Source organism: Zingiber officinale, chromosome 6B (genome assembly GCF_018446385.1).
Source record: "Zingiber officinale cultivar Zhangliang chromosome 6B, Zo_v1.1, whole genome shotgun sequence".
Taxonomy (NCBI): domain Eukaryota; kingdom Viridiplantae; phylum Streptophyta; class Magnoliopsida; order Zingiberales; family Zingiberaceae; genus Zingiber; species Zingiber officinale.
This window is the reverse complement of record NC_055996.1, coordinates 125,745,371-125,764,355: the sequence shown is the minus strand read 5'-3', so window position 1 is coordinate 125,764,355 and position 18,985 is coordinate 125,745,371. Positions and strand designations below refer to the sequence as shown.

General features: G+C 39.5%; 1 protein-coding gene across 1 annotated transcript; it reads left to right on the top strand.

Annotated features, from left to right (window-relative positions):
• Window positions 1-16,590: 16,590 nt before the first annotated feature.
• LOC121991500 lies at window positions 16,591-17,028 on the top strand. Its single transcript, XM_042545493.1, has one exon. The coding sequence runs from the start codon at window positions 16,591-16,593 to the stop codon at window positions 17,026-17,028; it is 438 nt and encodes a 145-aa protein (XP_042401427.1).
• The last annotated feature ends 1,957 nt before the right edge of the window (window positions 17,029-18,985 follow it).

Genomic DNA, 18,985 nt, shown 5'->3' with positions numbered 1-18,985 from the left:
GATTGAGGGGGAGCAACCCTTGGTGACATCGGATAAAGAAGAAGGAGAAGCTTCTACATCCGAGTCAAGTGGAGAAGAAGACGATGCATCCTCCAAAAATCAAGAGACATCAAATGGAGGAGCAAGTGTCATCCCTACACATGAAGGTAAAAATGTTTCAATTAAAAATAAAAATAATATTATATGTTTTGAGTGTAGGGAACATGGGAACTACAAGAGCAAGTGCCCCAAACTGGCCAAGAAGAAGGGCCAAGTGGCACTAAAGGGCAAGGTGAAGCCTAAGGAGACCGCTCCCGCAACAAAGAAGAGCAAGGAATACATTGTGTGCTTCTCTTGTAATCAAAAAGGGCATTATAGGAGCCAATGTCCCAAGGGGAAGAAGGCGGTCAAGGCTCTTGGAGGAAGCACAAGTCAAGGGGGAGCCTCCAAGGTAAAAAGAAAGATATCATTTATTGAGCCTACCCTTTTAAATAATGGTAAAAAGCATGCTAGTTCTAATTTATATCATTTTAATGCTATTTATCATAAAAATAAGAAGCATGATAAAATTAATGAAAATCATGTGGCTCTTCATGCTAAAACTACCAAACCTAAGGCTAGGAAGGTAGATAACCAATTAGAAAATAACCCTAAGGATTTTAGATATTTACCTAAGAAAAGGAAAAAATCAAAGTGTAAATGAAAAATCTAAGGTTGAGGAGTTATGGAGAGAAAATCAAGTCTTAAGGTCAAGACTTGATAAATTGGAAAGGACTCTTAGAAAAATCACAAATGATACACAAGGGTTAAGGAGTCAAAACCTAGGTTTAGGACAACAAAAGTCATCCAATGGCCATAGAGGTTTGAGATACAAACCAAAGGCTAAGAAGGATGTAATTTCTTACAATAGGGTTCCATATAGCTTTGGAACCGAGTCTAGGTCAAATGGTCAAGTCAAAAATACTAGGAAGGTTATTCCTAAGAGTATTTTTGCAACAAAAGTGACTAAGACGTCTAAAAAGTCCAAGAAAGTCACTAACAATGTCACTAGAGTAGGAATCCCTAGAGTTAACCTAGAAAAAGTGGCCAAGGCTTCTAAAAAGTCAAACAAAGTCACTAGGAAGATATCTAGGGAAGTTATCCCTAGTGAATACCTAGAGCATCCAAGGAGCACCAATAGATGTTGGGTTCCTAGGAGCATTTTCTCTACCCCATAAATGGGTTAGAGAGTGTCAACTCCGATTAGAAGGGTAGTTAACCCAACTTTGATGAAGTTGACACTCGGGGAGCATTTTCAAGGTTATTGTTAACCTTTGAAAATGAAAAGAATTTTTATTTACTCTTATAAGAGTAAAATGTGTCACAATTTGATAAATTGGATGAAATTTTAAATGACACAATTTGAGTAAATCATAAGAACTACCAAGTTGGGATTTTGGTATGTTATTAGGAAGTTAAAAGCAAATTTAAGCCTTAACTCAATTGATTACTCTTTAAAAGAGTAAATTGTGCCAAAATTTGAGGAATATGCTTAATTTAAATTGGCACAAATTAGGAAAAGCAAAAGAAATGTCAAATTTGGTTTTTGACATTTTCTTGGGAAATAGTGGGCAATCTAGGGTTTAAATTTTTAAGTTAGCTAAGGGTTAAGGATACTTAGATAGGTAATCTAGGTATTTTATCTATGCTAACTTGCCATGCTTCGCTTGCCCATCAAATGTCATGACATCATATTTATTTATTTATGTTTGCACTCATGCCTTATTATGAAAAACACAAAAATACCATGTCATGTCATCCATACATCATATAGTTATAGGAAATTTTCTTTTGAAAATTATTTCTATTTTGATGTATGTCATACCACATCATGCATTGAATTTAATTCCTTACAATTAAGGACAAATGACATTGATCAACAAGTAACATCCTTGGTGGATGTAAATAACCCCAAGAATGCCTAGATAGATATGCATGATCCCTAGATTAGGGCATAACCAAAAGTTAACATCTCACACAAACTATAAGGTGACTTGTATGTGGTTTAGTACACATTAAATATAAGTGAGATGTTAGGATGATGAACAAAACTCAAGATGTTGATTTAGTACATTCTTTTGAGTTTTAGGTTTATCAAAACACATAGTTATGTGTTTTTCAATCATTGGAAAAACTAATGTACAAGTCATGTGCATTGAGCTCAAGGAACATGGTTGGATATTGGTTTTGAAAATCATTTTAAAAAGCTTTTGGAAAACCTTGGTGAAGGCTATCTTTTGATAGTGATCATCATTGAAAAGTTAAGCACAAACTTGGAAGAAAACACTAAGGTTTTTGCAAGTTTTCAAGTTTGTGTCAATCTTGGAAAATATGAAGTATTTTCTTATAAAACTATTTTTCCATGATAATATATGCCCTAAATAATGTCTAAAACGATTTTCATGATTTTTAAAATTTTGTAGAATTTTCTAGGGGTTTTTGAAATTGGCTGAAATTGAATTTCAACAATTTCAGGTCTCTAATCAATCACCCGATCGATTGGAGTGCCTCAATCAATCAGCCGATCGATTGAGAAGGCTGTTCTCCCGAGTAGAAGCTCGCTGGATCGATCAGTCGATCGATCCAGACTGGCTGAATCGATCAGTGGATCGATTCAAGGCAGTGTAATCGATTGGGACCCAACTCCAATCGATTGGGGAACCTGATTTCAGCTAGGAAAGCTGATTTTCAGTGGTTTGACCCTTGTTTAGTCTAGGAAACCATTCTAAACCCCTCAAAAACATATTTGTATACATTTAGGGGAAGTTTTCATGATGAAAATAAGGATGGATTGGTTAAGGGAGACTAGGTAGAAGTTAGGTTGAGGTTTGGTTTCATTATTGAATTTTTGAACCTCAAAACTTTTAAAGTGGGTTTCCTAAAGATTTAGGGATTCCAAGTCATTGTTGGTGCAATGACAGAAGTCATGACCATGTCTTTAGGGGAAGTTACTCTTTAAGGATATGAAAACTAAATTTTCATACACCGTGGAAGGTGGTTAACCTTCCTTAGTGAAAGATGCTCAAGGTTGAGCATTGGATTACAATGGAGAGTGGATATCTTCATTATTTAAGTTGTAAATGCTCAAGGTTGGGCATTTGTCTACATTGGGGGAGAATGTAGGGTTAAAGATAAATAAAAGGTATGAGACTTTCATTATCGGGTTGATCACAACGAGTGAAGTTGTGAACAACGTTAAGTAACTCTTCAGGGGGAGAGTTTGTTTTGATGTGTGCCAATAGGGGGAGAATGTAGGGTTTAAGTTAGGACTTCATTATCTAAGAGGGAGTTTGCTCTTAGGAGGAGAATGAAGGATTTAACTTAGGCCTTCATTACCTAGTGACATGAAGGAGGTTTAGGCTATGGGATTAGCCTAACTTAAAGAAGGTATTGTCAAACATCAAAAAGGGGGAGATTGTTGGGAGATTGTTGGTGCAATATTCCCCAGGTCAAGGTTGACCTAATTTGACTGAGCTTGAATTGGGTCAAGCTCGAGTTTTAATGTTTATGTTTTGATGGTTTGACAATACATGTAGATAACATATGGAGATTACAAGTATAATTGTTCATGTGTGGAGATTGTGATGGAGAGTCAAGTAGGTCAAGGTTGACCGGATACTTGACTGGAAAATCCTGGTGAGTGAAGCCAGGTGAAAGTCCTAACTTGGAGGTTAGGCAAAGGAAGTCCTGGTGAGTGAAGCCAGGCAGGAGGAAAATCCTGGTGAGTGAAGCCAGGTGAAAGTCCTAACTTTGAGGTTAGGCAAAGGAAGTCCTGGTGAGTGAAGCCAGGCAGAATAAAATCCTGGTGAGTGAAGCCAGGTGAAAGACCTAGTGAGTGAAGCTAGGTAGTGAGGAAATCCTAGTGAGTGAAGCCAGGCAGAGGAAAATCCTGGTGAGTGAAGCCAGGTGAAAATCCTAGTGAGTGAAGCTAGGTGAAAGTCCTGGTGAGTGAAGCCAGGCAGAAGGAAAGTCCTGGTGAGTGAAGCCAGGCAGATGAGAAGTCCTAGTGAGTGAAGCTAAGCAGAAGGGAAGCCCGGGTGAGTGAAGCCAGGCACGAGAAAATTCAGATGGGTCAAGGTTGACCAGACATCTAGTGAAAGTCCAAGTAGGTTAAAGGGATTGACCGGATACTTGGTACGAGGAAGAAAAGTCCAAGTGGGTCAAAGGGATTGACCAGACACTTGGTGAGGGAGTCCTAGCAGGCTAAGGATGGTCGGATGCTAGACACATGTACCAACAGGTCAAGGGTTGACCGAATGTTGGTTCAGGGGGCTTTGGACTTGGTTTTAGGGCAAAAACCAAGAGCTAGATCGATCAGCCGATCGATTGGCTCATGTCCAATTGATCGGCCGATCGATCGGATGAGTCCCCTGTTGGAGTGTATACTGAAAGCCTAAGCTTTGTAAACATTCATTATGAATAAAGAATCACATTTGGTCTAATTATCTACATTTGTTTTGTAGTTGTTCATTTAATTTATATTGTAGATAACATAGTATGTGGTGTCACATACAGAAGATGATGTTATCAGTACCTTATAAATTATAAACAGTAGCTCACGACCAGAATGGAAAGGAACAAACCATTAGAAGGTCGTAGTGTAATTAGGTATTAGTTTATCTTGACTATATAATTACACTAGTACACTCAGAGTGTATTGAGTAGGACCATTTGAGGTCGTTCCTTTTATACTGACTTTATAAAGGAACAAAGACCTCAGTTATTATGGAAGTGTGTGCTCTTAATCCTAATATAATAACAAGCACATATGTTTGATATTTATTTCTTTAATTTATCAATGGGTGAGATTTAGTTCGATGAATCAATAAACCCGATAAATTGGGAAATGGTATCACTCATAGTGTGTGTTATTGATTATAGAAGGAAACTGTGTCCTAGTGATACTAGGTTGGTAATGTCCTCAAGAGGAGCTCATAAAGATTGTCATGTTAAACCCTGCAGGTGGACTTAGTCCGACATGATAATAAGGTTGAGTGGTACTACTCTTGGACTTAGATATTAATTAAATGAGTTGTCAGTAACTCACTTAATTAGTGGACATTCGATATCTTAAAAACAGGGAGACTAACACACTCATAATAAGAAGGAGCCCAAAATGTAATTTGGGATTGGTGCGGTAGTTCAATGATAGTTCTCTAGTGGAATGAATTATCATTGATAAAATTAAGTTGTGTGTTCGGGCGAACATGGGATGCTTAATTTTATCGGAGACCAAAACCAATTCCTCCTCTCGGTCTCTATCGTAGCCTCTTATTTATAGAGTACTATACCCACATATACCCACCTTTTATACCCACCTAAAGGGGCCGGCCAAGCTAGCTTGGGAACCAAGCTAGGGCCTAAGCTTGGGTGGTCGGCCCTAGCTTGAACCCAAGCTAGTAGGGCCGGCCATAATTAATTAAAAAGAAAATTTAATTTTAATGTTTATTATTATGTGGAAGATTTAATTTAAAAGAGAATTAAAATTAAAATATCTCTCTTGTAAAAATTTACAAAAGATTAAAGAAAGAGATTAGATCTCTTTCCTTATTTGTAGATTGGAGAGATGTTTTATTTTCTCTTTAAAATTATTCACATGTTAATAAAATTAAAATTATAGATATTTCCTTTTATTAACCATGAAGAGATTTTAAAGAGAAATTTTATTTTTTAAAATTTCCGGAAACAAATAAGGAAAGTTTTAATTGTTGATTGAAACTTGTCCAAATTTGCTTCCTATTGTTTTGGCCGGCCATCATTGTTTAATTGGGGAAATATTATTTTATTTTTCTCAATTAAATCATGTCAAGGAAATTAAGGAAAATTTATTGTAATTAAATTTCCTAATTTACCTAGGCCAAGGAATATAAAAGAAGGAGTGAGGGTGCATTCATGAGACACAACATCTATTATTCCTCTCCCTCTTTTGCTCCTTGGTGTGGCCGGCCATCATCTCCTTCTCTTCCTCTTGTGGTGGCCGAACCTCTCCCTCTCCCTTGGAGTTCTTGTGGTGGCCGGATACTACTCGGAGAAGAAGAAGAAGAAGGAGAGAAAGCTAGCATCTCTTGGAGCTTGGTTAGTATTTTGTTTTTCCTCCTTGGTGAAGTTTCCCTTTGTGGCCGAACCTTGCTTGGAGGAGAAGAAGGTGGTTGGTGGTTTCTCATCTTGGAAGATCGTTGCCCACACAACGTCCGAGGTTAGAAGAGGAATACGGTAGAAGATCAAGAGGTTTTTCTACAAGGTATAACTAGTAATTTCTATTTCCGCATCATGCTAGTTATTTATGGAAATAATACCAAATACAAGAGGCTTACGTTCTAGTATTTCGAATATGGTTTTTCGAAGTTGTGTTCTTTTGTTTCTTTCTTTTCCTTGTGATTTGATTGTTCTCTTTGGTTAACCTAAAGTTATTTTAGGAAATTAAATATTAGCTTTCTATTAAAGGTTTTGTCTAGTCGGTGGTGGTTGCTCCCATATCCAAGAAGGCCATGTGCCTCGCCACGTCAGTACTGGGAACCTTTTATGGAAATTGATATTTAATGGAATTAATAACTTAAGGAGACTTGGGTCGAACGTGTTAAGTTCCGCAGGAGATCCAAGTCAAAACCTAAAAGAACAAATTGATTAAGTTTTGGATCAAACGTGTTAAGTTCCGCAGGAGATCCAAAATTTAATTTAAAAGAACACATGGTAGCTAGGAAAAGGTTCAGACCTTTGTACAAAATTTTTGTACAGTGGAACCTATAGGCTTTCCGAGTAGCAACCAACATCCCCATGACAGGGATCCTCCCAATCGATCAGTGGATCGATTGGGGAGGAATGTCGCACGAATAGAACCTCTCTGGATCGATCAGCCGATCGATCCAGAGGCTCCAATCGATCAGTGGATCGATTGGAGAGAGCTGATTTAGCGCGATAAGCTCTGGATTGATCGGTCGATCGATCCAGGCATTTTCCCGAGAGTACAGAGGCACTCTGGATCGATTAGTGGATCGATCCAAAGCCTCCCCGATCGATTGGGAGCAATCCAATCGATCGGGATCCGACCATTGGCGTCGTATTTAGCTTCAGACGAGCGTTTCCTTCAGCAGAACTTCACGCATACAGCTCCGATCTTTACAGCTTCTCACAGATCTCTCCACGCTAGATCTTGAAGATTCTTGGAAGTTTTATCCAAGTCAAGAGGCGAAGAAGAGAAGTTAGGGTTAGAGCTTTTATTGCACTTCTTGTAAGCTTTTGCTTGTTATTTACTGCCCTTTTCTTTCTTCTTGTATTGAGAGTCTTGTAGGGCTTCTCCACCTTCAGTAGTTACCTTAAAGGAGTGTTTTAATAGTGGAGGGTGCGTGCGTGTGTGGATCCTTGGATTAGTAACCTCTTGTGAGGTGGATACCAAGTAAATCCTTAAGTGTTAGCGTTGTATGTTTTTGTTTCTTGTATTTCCACTGCACACCATCAAAGAAACAAGCAACTGATGGATCGAAAGCGCTAGAAGGGGGGGTGAATAGCGCTCGTGGCTATTTCTTTTTCGAAATCGTAAGTCGTACGAGAGAGTAATAAGCAGCGGAATAAAAACAGTCAAACACAGAGACACAGGGAATTACTTCGTTCGGAGCCTAAGGCAACTCCTACTCGAAGGCCCGCGATCCTTGATCGCTTCCTGTGGGCAACAACTATAATATCGTAAATAAGTACAAGGAGATTAGTACAACTGGAATTGAAATAATACCGACAACAAAGTAATAACTGAAGCTTCGGGTCGTCGGCGACTGTAACAGCACTTTAGAGTCGTTTCTTGAGCAGCACACAGCAGAAGGAAAGCTTGTCGATGCACCCTCGACCCTCCTTTTATATGAGGTTCCGGGCGCCTGGGACCTTTCTGGGCGCCTGGAGTGTGACGTGGCCAGCCAACCAGGTTGCTCCACGTGGCGAAGTCGCGTAGGGGATAATATTTGGTCCCGGGCGCCCGGACCACCTTTTTCCAGCAGGTTCCTCACCAGCAAACAAAGGTTAGTCCGAGCAAAATACCCTGCAAGACAGCGTTAGAATCTGATAAAACATAGTAAAGAATAAACGACAGTCTTCGGACTGTCCGAGTCTGACTTCGGATTTCCTACCGGAAACCCTAGGTCGACCCGACGCCTACTGTTCCCTCTACGGGGAACGCGTCCTCACCTACTCCCCTCAGGAGAGATTACCTGATGCCAGTCCGGTCTTCCAGACCGACTAGACTTTTCGCCTAGGGCTACCACCCCTAGGACCTAGGGTTACCGCCCCTTAGGGTTTTTCTCCACCTAGGGTTACCGCCCCCTAGGATCTAAGGTTACCGCCCCTTAGGGTTTTCCTCCACCTAGGGTTACCGCCCCCTAGGACCTAAGGTTACCGCCCCTTAGGGTTTTTCTCCTGCCTAACCGCAGCTAGGACTTTCCTGAAACACTCATTCAAACATGTTAGATCACACACTAACTTAACTTTGAATCCTTTGCCATTATCAAAACTAAGGTTCGATCGTCGGATGCTTCCTGCACCAACAGCAACGAAGAACACGAAGCGCGCGACGAGCTATTCACCCCCCTCTAGCTACATTTCGGTTCCAACAATTCTCTCATCATACTTTCTCTCTCCTCATTCTCTCTCATCATACATTCTCTATCATTTTCCCCATATACTCTCTCCCATCACACACTCTCTATCCTTATTTTCTCTCTCTTTATTCTTTTCAATCACACTTTCTCTTTCATCACACTTTCTCTCCCATTACACACTCTCGCCTCATTTTTTATCATACTTTCTCTCTCATCATATTTTCTCTCTCCTCATTCTCTTTTACCATACTCTCTCTCCTCATTTTCTCTCATCACACTTTTCCTCTCTTCATTCTCTCCCATCACACACTCTCTCATCATTTTCTCTCATCATACTTTCTCTCTCCTCATTTTCTCTCATCATACTTTCTCTCTCCTCATTTTCTCTCATCACCCTTTCACTCTCTTCATTTTTTACTATCACACTTTTTCTCTTAGCATACTTTCTCTCTCATCATACCTTTTCCCTAGGGGTGTAATCGAGTCGAGTCGAGTCGAGCCGAACTGAACTCTTGAATGTTTGAGTTTGGCTCGTTTATAATGGAGTCGGGCTTGAGCTTTATTTAACGAATATATTCATGACTCACGAGCTTATTCAAGCTTTTATCGAGTCTAAACGAGCTTAATAAATATAAATTATAAATTTAAGTATTTATTAAAAACTAAATTATATATTTAGAGAAAATTATAATATTCTTATTAAAATTTATAATTTTATTCTAATAAATAAATTTAATATATTTGTCTATATTTTTTATAAGTAGAATATAAAATCTATAAATTCAATATTAAAACTATTATTTTTTAATTTAAAAGTTAATTCATGAGCTTAACAAACATGTTCATGAGCTAACGAGCCGAATATTGTGAAGCTTGAGCTTGGTTTGTTTATCTTAACGAGCCTCATTAAACGAGTTCAAATGAGCTTTTATCAAATTTGGCTTCGAGTAGCTCACGATCGGCTTGGTTTATTTATGTTAGAGCAATCCCAATGGTCCGTGCGACCATGTATTTTGGTGTTTGGGCAAAGGGTTTATGTTAGGTTTACCCTTTTATTTGATATATGTATTTGAGTTATGCAGGTTTGTAGGATACACATATGACTCGGGTTAATGGCTTCAAGTCCGGTGAAGGATGGAGCATCCGAAGGATCATGGACAAGGCAACAAGGACAAGGCCCGAGGGAAGCGACTTTGAGGTATATGCGAAGGATGACATTAAGACGAGCCGCGGGCTTGGGTGCATATGAGGGATGAGAGTCAAAGGAAGGCTTGAAGGCAAGAGGTCAAAGCTACAACGAGGAGTCGACTGAGTCGTAAGGGTGAGGGTCCAAGTGCTGAGAGATTATACTCGGGTACCAGTCGACTGGTGGTTTCATCAGTCGACTGGGAGCGAATAAAATGCTTCTGTTCGCTCAACCGGTGTGGAGCAGTTGACTGGTACTTTTATTAGTCGACTGGTATTGAGCCGTTGAGATGTAACGGTCGAATCTTCACAGAGGGCAGTCGACTGGTGGACGGGGTTTTCCAAAGAATCCAAACCGTGGCCTATATAACCAAGGCTTTGGAGCTTGGTTAAGACTGACGAAATAGAGGTGGTTAACCCCTATTAGTAGTCTACCTGTATCCTAGCATCTCAAGAGTTCTTGTGAGAGTTATGATGAGGTTTCTCCATCCACAATTAGCTACGTGAGATAGCCGGAGTTTGTCGGGGAGTCATCCATCAATGATCGGGATCGTCCACCTTACGGACAATCGTGGAGTGGGAGCAAGCTATCTCCGAACCACGTTACATTGGCATGTATTGGTTTGCTTGTTTTTCTTTGTCTTTAGCTTTCTTTATATTCATATTAGTTTGTATTTCCACTACGCAAATTAACTAGTGTAGGAAGCTATCGATTTGGGGGTGACCTAGCTATCCAACCCCCCTTCTAGCTGGCCACAAGATCCCCTACAAGTGGTATTAGAGCAAGACGCTCTCCATTGGACTAACCACCAAGGAAGCAAAGATGACCGACTTGATAGATCCGCCAAAGTTTGAAGGAGGAAGCCTAGGGGACATCACATTTTGGATGATGAAGATGGAGGTCTTCTTCAACACGGATTGGATTACCATGATGGCGACCAAGGAGCCATTTGAAGTCCCAAAAGACAAGAAAGGGAAGAGACTTCGACCAAGATATTGGACGGAAGAGCAAACCTCACAATCGGAGGCAAATTCAAAGGTAATATCAATATTAATTGATATTTTGCCTAATGATGTTATGAGTTGTGTAGGTAAGTATAAGAATGCCCACGAGTTATGGAGCAAGGTGAAGATGGTTCTACGGGAAGAACCTAAACCTACACAAGAAGAAGAAGAATCCAAGAAGATGAGTTTAATTACTTAAGTTGAGGAGAAGCAAACGGAAGTTGAGTCATGCCCAACATTCGAGGAGGAGAAAGAAGATGAGGCATCATCTACATCTTCAAAAGTTGAAGAAGAAGCCAAGACGGATGAAGATGTCTTGGAAGTAGCCAACCTAGTGAGCATCTCCACCGAAGTGAAGTCAAAATACCACATCATTTGCTTCGGGTGCAATGAGAAGGGGCACTACAAGAGTAGGTGCCCAATGGGTAAGAAGAAGGTAAATCCTAAACTCATTCAAGTTAATTTAAAAACTAACAAGGGTTGTAGGAATGAAGAATCCCAAAGGAGGAAATGTGCATTAGATGTTTCACGTGTGGGGAGAAGGGCCACTACCATACCAAATGCCCTAAGAAGAGGGAGATCAAGAAGTTAGCGCAATTAAAAAAATGGGAGAAAGAGAAGAAGAGGAGCTCAAGTCAAGGGGGAACTTCAAGGGTAAGGGAGGTATACCCTAACTTGAATTGCAATTATGATTCTTATACTCCTATGTATACTAGAAATAATTTTTATTATTTACTCATGCAAAATTTTGGATTTAAATATCATGATAGAAATAGGGTAAATATAGATCATAACCATAGGAGATATATGCATGATAAACCTAGAAATGGTAAACCTAAGGAGAACTTAGGCATTAATCCCAATAATGGGAGACACATGCCTAGAAATGGTAGGTATAGGAATGTCCATGGTGGACATGTTGACTCTAGGTTTAGGAACCTAGAAAGGGAAAATCAAGCTTTGAAGGCAAAGATTGACAAGTTGGAGAAAACCCTAGAAAGATTCAATATTGGATCTAAGGGTTTAGGTATAATGTTGGGTAGTCAAAGACCCAACAATGATAGATCGGGTTTAGGATACCGATTTAGTGTCTCTAATACTAAGGGAAAGCTTATGCTAGGTTACATATGACTATAGCAAGGAGAAGACAATAAATGGAAAAGGAAAGCTATTTAATGGTAAGAAGAAGTTAACCAAGGACAAGGTATCTAAGGTTAAAAAGGTTAGGTTTGTAGGCCAAGTGTAACCGGAGGTGCACCGATGTGGCCTAACAATTGTGGATGAGTCACCTAGGAAGATGACTAAGGTTAAGAGTTCTAGGAGAAGCTCAAAGAGTCAAATTGGGACCCATGACCAATGGATCTCAAGTTGATTTTACTTGGGAGTCTATGTTAGGTTATGGAATGTGCCAAGTGATTTGGAGACGGACTTGAGTCTCAAACCTAGGGATTTGACACAATTGAGTTATGTTTTATGTTTGGAAATATGATATTGGGGTTATATAGCATGATAATTGGTTTTGGATATATGGACGCCATATAAACCAATGCTAGGGATGTATTGTAGGTTAGTATGAGCAAATACATCAAGAGAAAGCCAAAACTAAGACTTTAGGTCAATGTTCAATTGAATTATTAAGCTAGTTTTGGACTTTGTGTTAATATTGGGATTTATGATGGATATATTTTGTAATGTATATTTCCCAAGTAAACATGGGTAAAATAGACCTCTCCATAAAATTTGGAGATTTTTGGATGTCTGTAAAATTATTGGCGTATTTCTGAAATCGGGTCAAAATTATAGGATAGGCTGGAATTTGGGTACCAATCGACTGATATAGTTACCAGTCAACTGGTAATAATGAATATCGAACATAGAATGCTTCTGTGTATTGATTTCGATAAAGGCAATCGACTAGTACTTCTGGCAGTTGATGTGCGTAGATTTTATACACTTGTTTAGCATGTTTTGACGCACATTCTTATGTTTTATACATGTTTTGTCTATGCACTTTCATGCTTCTTGCTTTGCTTTTAGCATAAATACTTCTCTTTGTTCGGAGATCTGCTCTGGTGCATTTTATGCTTTCAGGAGTCAAATTTGGAGAAGAATTGATGTCCGTGGATGATTCTACAACCAAACGGAGAAGAACGACCTGGGCAATGACTGCCACACGGCCTTGCAAAGGGGAATGATCCCGACCGTGTGGTGATGAGGGGTCGTGCCACCCTCCTTCAGCCAACCAGTACACGGCCGTGTATAATTACATGGCTAGGTAACCCCTCCTGTGACCAAGACTGCCCAGGCCGTGTGGTTTTACATGGCCATGCATCTTTTCCAGAGCCAGAAATTACATGGCCGTATGTGCCACACGGTCGTGCAACACTTGCAGATAGGAGAAATGGCTAGGCCGTGTGGTTTCACATAGTCGTGCAAGCAAGCAGAGGCAGTACATGGCATGGCCGTGTGACCATCACACGGCCGTGCAACCCTAGCCGAGAGGAGGATTGCCCTAGTCGTGTGGATCTCACACGGCCGTGCTGTAGGTTGTGTGGCGCCCAAATTTACCCCCTCTATATATAGAGCTTCTTCCCTTTTGAAAGGGGAGGCTCTCCCTTTGGGGGAGATATGTTCTTGGGGCAATTTCCAGCCATTCAAGTGGGGATTTCTGTCCAAGATTCGACTCGGAGAGTGAAGGATTGGTTCAGAATATCACTCATCATAATGAGATAAGTGTTCCTTTTCATTCTCTTGTTCTTGGATTGGAATATCTTGGATTTTCTTGTCTTCGATCCTTCCATTATTCTTTATGGAGTAGATTTCTTGTTCTAGGAAGGAGGGAATATTTGTGATGTAATTTGATGTAAGAGTCAATGGATTTGCCATCTTCTTGATCCAAGGATATTGCTATGTTTTGTATCAATCAATCTTGTATTGGATTATTGTGTTTTGTGCCTAATTTCTATTCTTGATTGGTTGTTTGTATCTCTTGTGGAATCTTGTGGAGGAATTCGCTAAATCGTATGACCGAGGGGCATCGTTACAGGGCTGCCCTGCTCATGGACCTTTTTGGGGATTACCTTTAGGGGTAAAATAAGAACTTGCAAGGGAGTAGGACGGATTGACATGCTTAATTCTATATCTTAATGTTAATTGATTAGGGATGCGTTTCTATGTCGTATAACCGAGGGGTGTTGTGATAGGGTTGTCCCGTTAACGGACCTCATAGGGATTCATAACTCTTTGATTGCTTAGGGTTTAGATATAAGTCCTTAACCGGTGTTTTCTGTATAAAACAACCGGTGACTTCTTACGAATACATTGCAATTGAGGGCAAGGTTTGGTAGATTACATTACATCAATGATTATCACAAAGAAACCAAGATTCCTAGAATCTTTATAAAACTAAATCTTTGCATTTGACCCTTACCTCTGATCTTAGTTGTAAATGATCTTTTAATTGTTTGTTTAGCTAATTCACTTTGAGATATCTTTAGTGCTTATAACCAATCCCTGTGGATACGATATCTTTTATTCTTACTGACGACGTAACCGTACACTTGCGGTGCATAACAAGTTTTGCCGTTGTTGCCGGGGATTGCGCTTATAACATTAGAGATTATCAATTGAGTTAGACTAAACTTTTCTTTTTCTTTCTTACATCTAACTAGTAACTACTTTTCCAATTCTGTTTTGTATTCTTTTATTGTATCCATTCATTGCATTCATTCATTACATTCTTTGCATTCATTTGTTCTTTAATTCTTCTTGTAAACTACATCCTCTCTATTCTTCTATCCTTTTCTTTTCTTTTTGAGCAAACATATCTTGTTTTTGTGTATGCGAAGATCTAACTTTGCAGGAGAACTTCTTTCTCTAGACCCAGAAATAGATAGAACATTTCATAAAAGAAAAATTCTGTAAAGACAACAAACTGAACAAGATCATTCTAGCATGACAAATAGACCATTAAAAGATTATGCAGCGCCTTACGCTAGAGGGTTTCGATCTAGCATTTCAAGACCTTCTGTTGAAGCAAATAATTTTGAGATCAAACCGGCTATTATTTCTATGGTGCAGCAAAATCAGTTTGGTGGATGACCGCATGAAGACCCAAGTCAACACTTGGAGGTCTTCTATGAGATATGTGGTACAATGAAATGAATGGTGTTCCTTCTAAAACGGTGCGTTTATTATTATTTGGGTTTTTCTTTAAGAGATAGAGCTAAGCAATGGTTGAACTCTTTAGCTCCAAATAGCATCATCACATGGGAACAATGCGAGCAACAATTTCTGGATAAATTCTTTCCATCTAGTAAAACGGCTCATATGAGGAATCTCATTGCAAGTTTCAAACAGGCTGACTCAGAATCTCTATTTGAAGCTTGGGATAGATATAATAACATGCTCAGACAATGCCCACATCATGGTTTGGAGAAGTGGTTAGCGTTGCACACATTTTATAATGACATTAATTATCATACTAAGGTGTCCCTAGATTCAGCTGCTGGAGGGACACTCATGAATAAAAGTCTAGATGAAGCTGAGGAAATAATTGAAAGTGTAGCACAAAATCATCATCAATGGACAAATGAGAGAAGTGGTGGCTATTCTTATTCAAACCCAACTAAAACATCAGGGAAATTTGATGTAGATGCAGTCACTTTAATGACTGCAAAGTTGGATGCTCTCACAAAGAAGTTGGAAAGTATGGGGGCTAGCACTAATACAGTCAATGTCATAGTATGTTGTTGTGAAACGTGTGGTAGTTCTGATCATTCACAAGACTCATGTCCTTTGGGAGCTATATCTGCACAAATAAATCAATTAGAGCAATGTGACACCATCATGAGTTTTAATCAAAGGTAGAACAATCCATATTCCAACACATAATCCTGAGTGGAAGAATCATCCAAATTTTTCCTACAGAAATAATCAAGAACAAGGACCATCCATGGGAGGCAAATAAAGTTTCCAATCCGGACAACAAAATTTTCAGCAACAACAACAATCTTCTCAAGGCTATCAGTTTTCTAAAATTGAAAAGATGCTTGAGGAAATTATCTCTAATCAAAACGAAATGAAGCAAGATATTTTGAAGTTGACTCAGAGAATGGATAATTCTGAAAAGCATCAAAAGATCTAAGATAGCCAAATTGCCCAGCTAGCCTCATCATCTTTAAGTGCACCAGGGCAATTTCCTGGAAAATCTGATGTAAATCCGATAGAGCATTGCAATCGCATCGAACTTAGGAGCGGACGGACCTTGGGGGATCCTCAAGTGACTGCTCCAAAAGGGATGAAAGCTAAAGAAGAGCTCTCTCCTCCAGCACTTGAACCAAATCAGATTCAAGAAAATGAGGAGAGTACCATTAAGGTTGAAGAGACTCTTCCACTTAATCCACAAAGTCAAGTAATCCCTTTTCCTCAAAGATTAGTGATGCTAAAGAAGGATGAAGAGTTTGGTAGATGTTTGGACAAAGTTAAAGAAATCTGTGTGGAAGTTCCTTTGATTGACGGAATTCTACAAATGCCAAAATTTGCCAAATTACTGAAGGACATTATGTTAAATAAAAGAAGAAGGGGAGACATTGAGACCATTGCACTTACTGAGGAATGCAGCGCTTTGTTTGAAAAGAATATTTCCTTGAAACTTAAAGATCCAGGAAGCTTTTACATTCCTTGCAATATAGGATCTGAATTCATAGAAAAAACTTTTTGTGATTTGGGAGCAAGTGTTAGCCTCATTCCGTATTCAATTTGTAATAAATTAGGTCTCAAAAACATGAAACTTACTACCATGGCACTACAACTAGCTGATCATTCTTGCAGATATCCTATGGGAATACTTGAAGATGTGCCGGTAGAAGTTGGTGGGATTACTATTCCCACAGATTTCGTAGTTCTGGACATGGTAGAAGACCCGAAGATTCCAATCATATTGGGAAGACCCTTCCTTGCCACAGCTGGAGCAATAATTGATGTAAAAAACCATAAACTTTCTTTGGTAATTGATAAGGAAAGGTTAGAATATGATTTGTCTAATGCTTCTAACCATGTCTCTTCTTTATTATTAAGTGTTCACAGCGGGGCAGATGGTTATCAACTTGAGGATTGGAATTTTCATCCTCATAGTAGGCCACCAAATGTAGAACATGATCCGGCAAGCGATATTGGGAGGAGGCCTCCCAATAAAAATGAGAAATATGTTTGCCCTCCTAGGGCAAGAAAAAGATGAAATGATCAAGGAGAACGGTCAAGCTAAAGACCCTAAACAAGCGCTTCTTGGGAGGCAACTCAAGGGTTCTTTTAGTATTTTTAGTTTCAGTTTTCATTTCAATAGTTAATACTTTTAAATTCGTTGTTTCTTTTATTTTCAGGTTGAAATTTTGCTTCCATGAGCTGGCCATGACTTCTTTATAGGCATGGAAGTATTGGAGAAGCAAGGAAGGAGTAGAACATTCATTTGGAGCAAAACAGAGATTGGTCGTGTGCCATACACGACCAGGTACATTTTGCAAAAGAGAAGGATGCTAGGGCCGTGTCTACATGGCACGGCCGTGTAAGGCCACCCGAGGAGAAAAAGAGTCAGGCCGTGTACCAGACACGACCGTGTGGTGATTCCAGAGGAGGAAGGGATCTCGACCGTGCCCCATACACGGCCGTGTGAGCTGAACTGAAAAGAAGAAGGTTGAGGCCGTGCATATATGCAAGGTCGTATGAACCAACCCGACAAAGAAAAGGATGCGGTCGTGTCCCTTGCACGGGTATGCAAATTAATCCGAAGAGGAGATGGTTGTGGTCGTGCTGATTAGCACGACCGTGTAAGGTCTCCCGAGGAGAGGAAGGATGAGGCCGTGTGGAGCAATTGCCTTAGTCATGTCTATTATACACGACCATACCTGGGTCATGTCGGCCACACACCCTCACCCTCTCAAAGCATCCTTTTCTCCCAAATTCCCTTCTTCTTCAACCTTTCTCCTAAACCTGCTCAGATCTAGATCTCAAACTCTTTCTTCTCCACAAACTTCATCAAGATCTAGACTTTTTTTTTTCTTTTTTCTTCTCCTATATCTAAAGATCTTGTTTCTCAAGATCTATTCCTTCAAAATCTGTCTTCTCCAACCAAAAACAGCACCTTTCCCCACTTAATCTTGACAACATGTCCAATATTCTGAAGAAACTTCGTAAGGGAAGTGGTGGATCGAGCGGAGGGAAGGAGCCAATAAGGGAAAAAGGAAAACAACCAACAAAAGGCAAAGGAAAGAGGATAGCACGCGACGAAGGTAACGACAATGAATTCAATATCATTTTTAGAAATGCAGATCATAAATCTAGATTTGAGATTCTTGTCAATAGAAAGATTGTGTGTACAAGATATATAGACCCAACTGTTTTGGATATGCTAGGGATTATAGATGATATAGATTGGATATTGAGTTCCTAGATTGGAATGACATTTTGTATACACATATACCTTCTTATCCTCGCATTATTTTGGAGTTTTTAAGTTCATTAGATGTTCACTTTGCCAATGAGGATGACTATGTTGGTAAGATAGCTTTTAGGCTTATGAATCAAGAGTTTCAGTGGGCATTTAGTGAATTTAACACTTGTTTTGGATTGTCTACCGATAACTCTCGTAGGTTTGATTCTAGGGTTAATTGGAATCAATTTTGGAATTTGATTACTGGACTAGAACAACCTTATGAGCCCTCTAGAGCTAAGACTTCTCACATACAAAACCTCATTTTTAGATACCTACATCGAGTTATGAGTAAAACTATTTTTGGTAGAGGGAAAAGTGATGGAGTCATCAAGAAAGTAGAGCTTTACGCTTTGTGGGCTATGTTGCATAAAGTTAATTTTGATTCCAGTTTTCATTTTTTACAAACCTTAGTAAGAGCCGAGAGGGCATCCTCGGGGTCAATTGTTTTTTGTGGTTTGATTACTAAATAACTATTAATTTGGAGCTTGATTTAGATGGGTTGGAAGTCATCCATGGCAATGACATGATAGACATTGATGCATGTCTTGCTATGAAAATAATTTGTCGGGATGAGAATGATTTTGCATTTCCTAGGACGAATAGTTTTCCTTTACCTCTTCCTTGTCCTGAGCGAACTTCTATTCGCAACCTAGCTAATTGGGTAATTACTGATTTAGGCCCTGAGAATGTCCCTTTTATATCCGGA

Coding starts and splice junctions, on each gene's coding strand:
- LOC121991500 (XM_042545493.1), top strand. CDS start 16,591: ATGGCACTACAACTAGCTGATCATTCTTGCAGATATCCTATGGGAATA.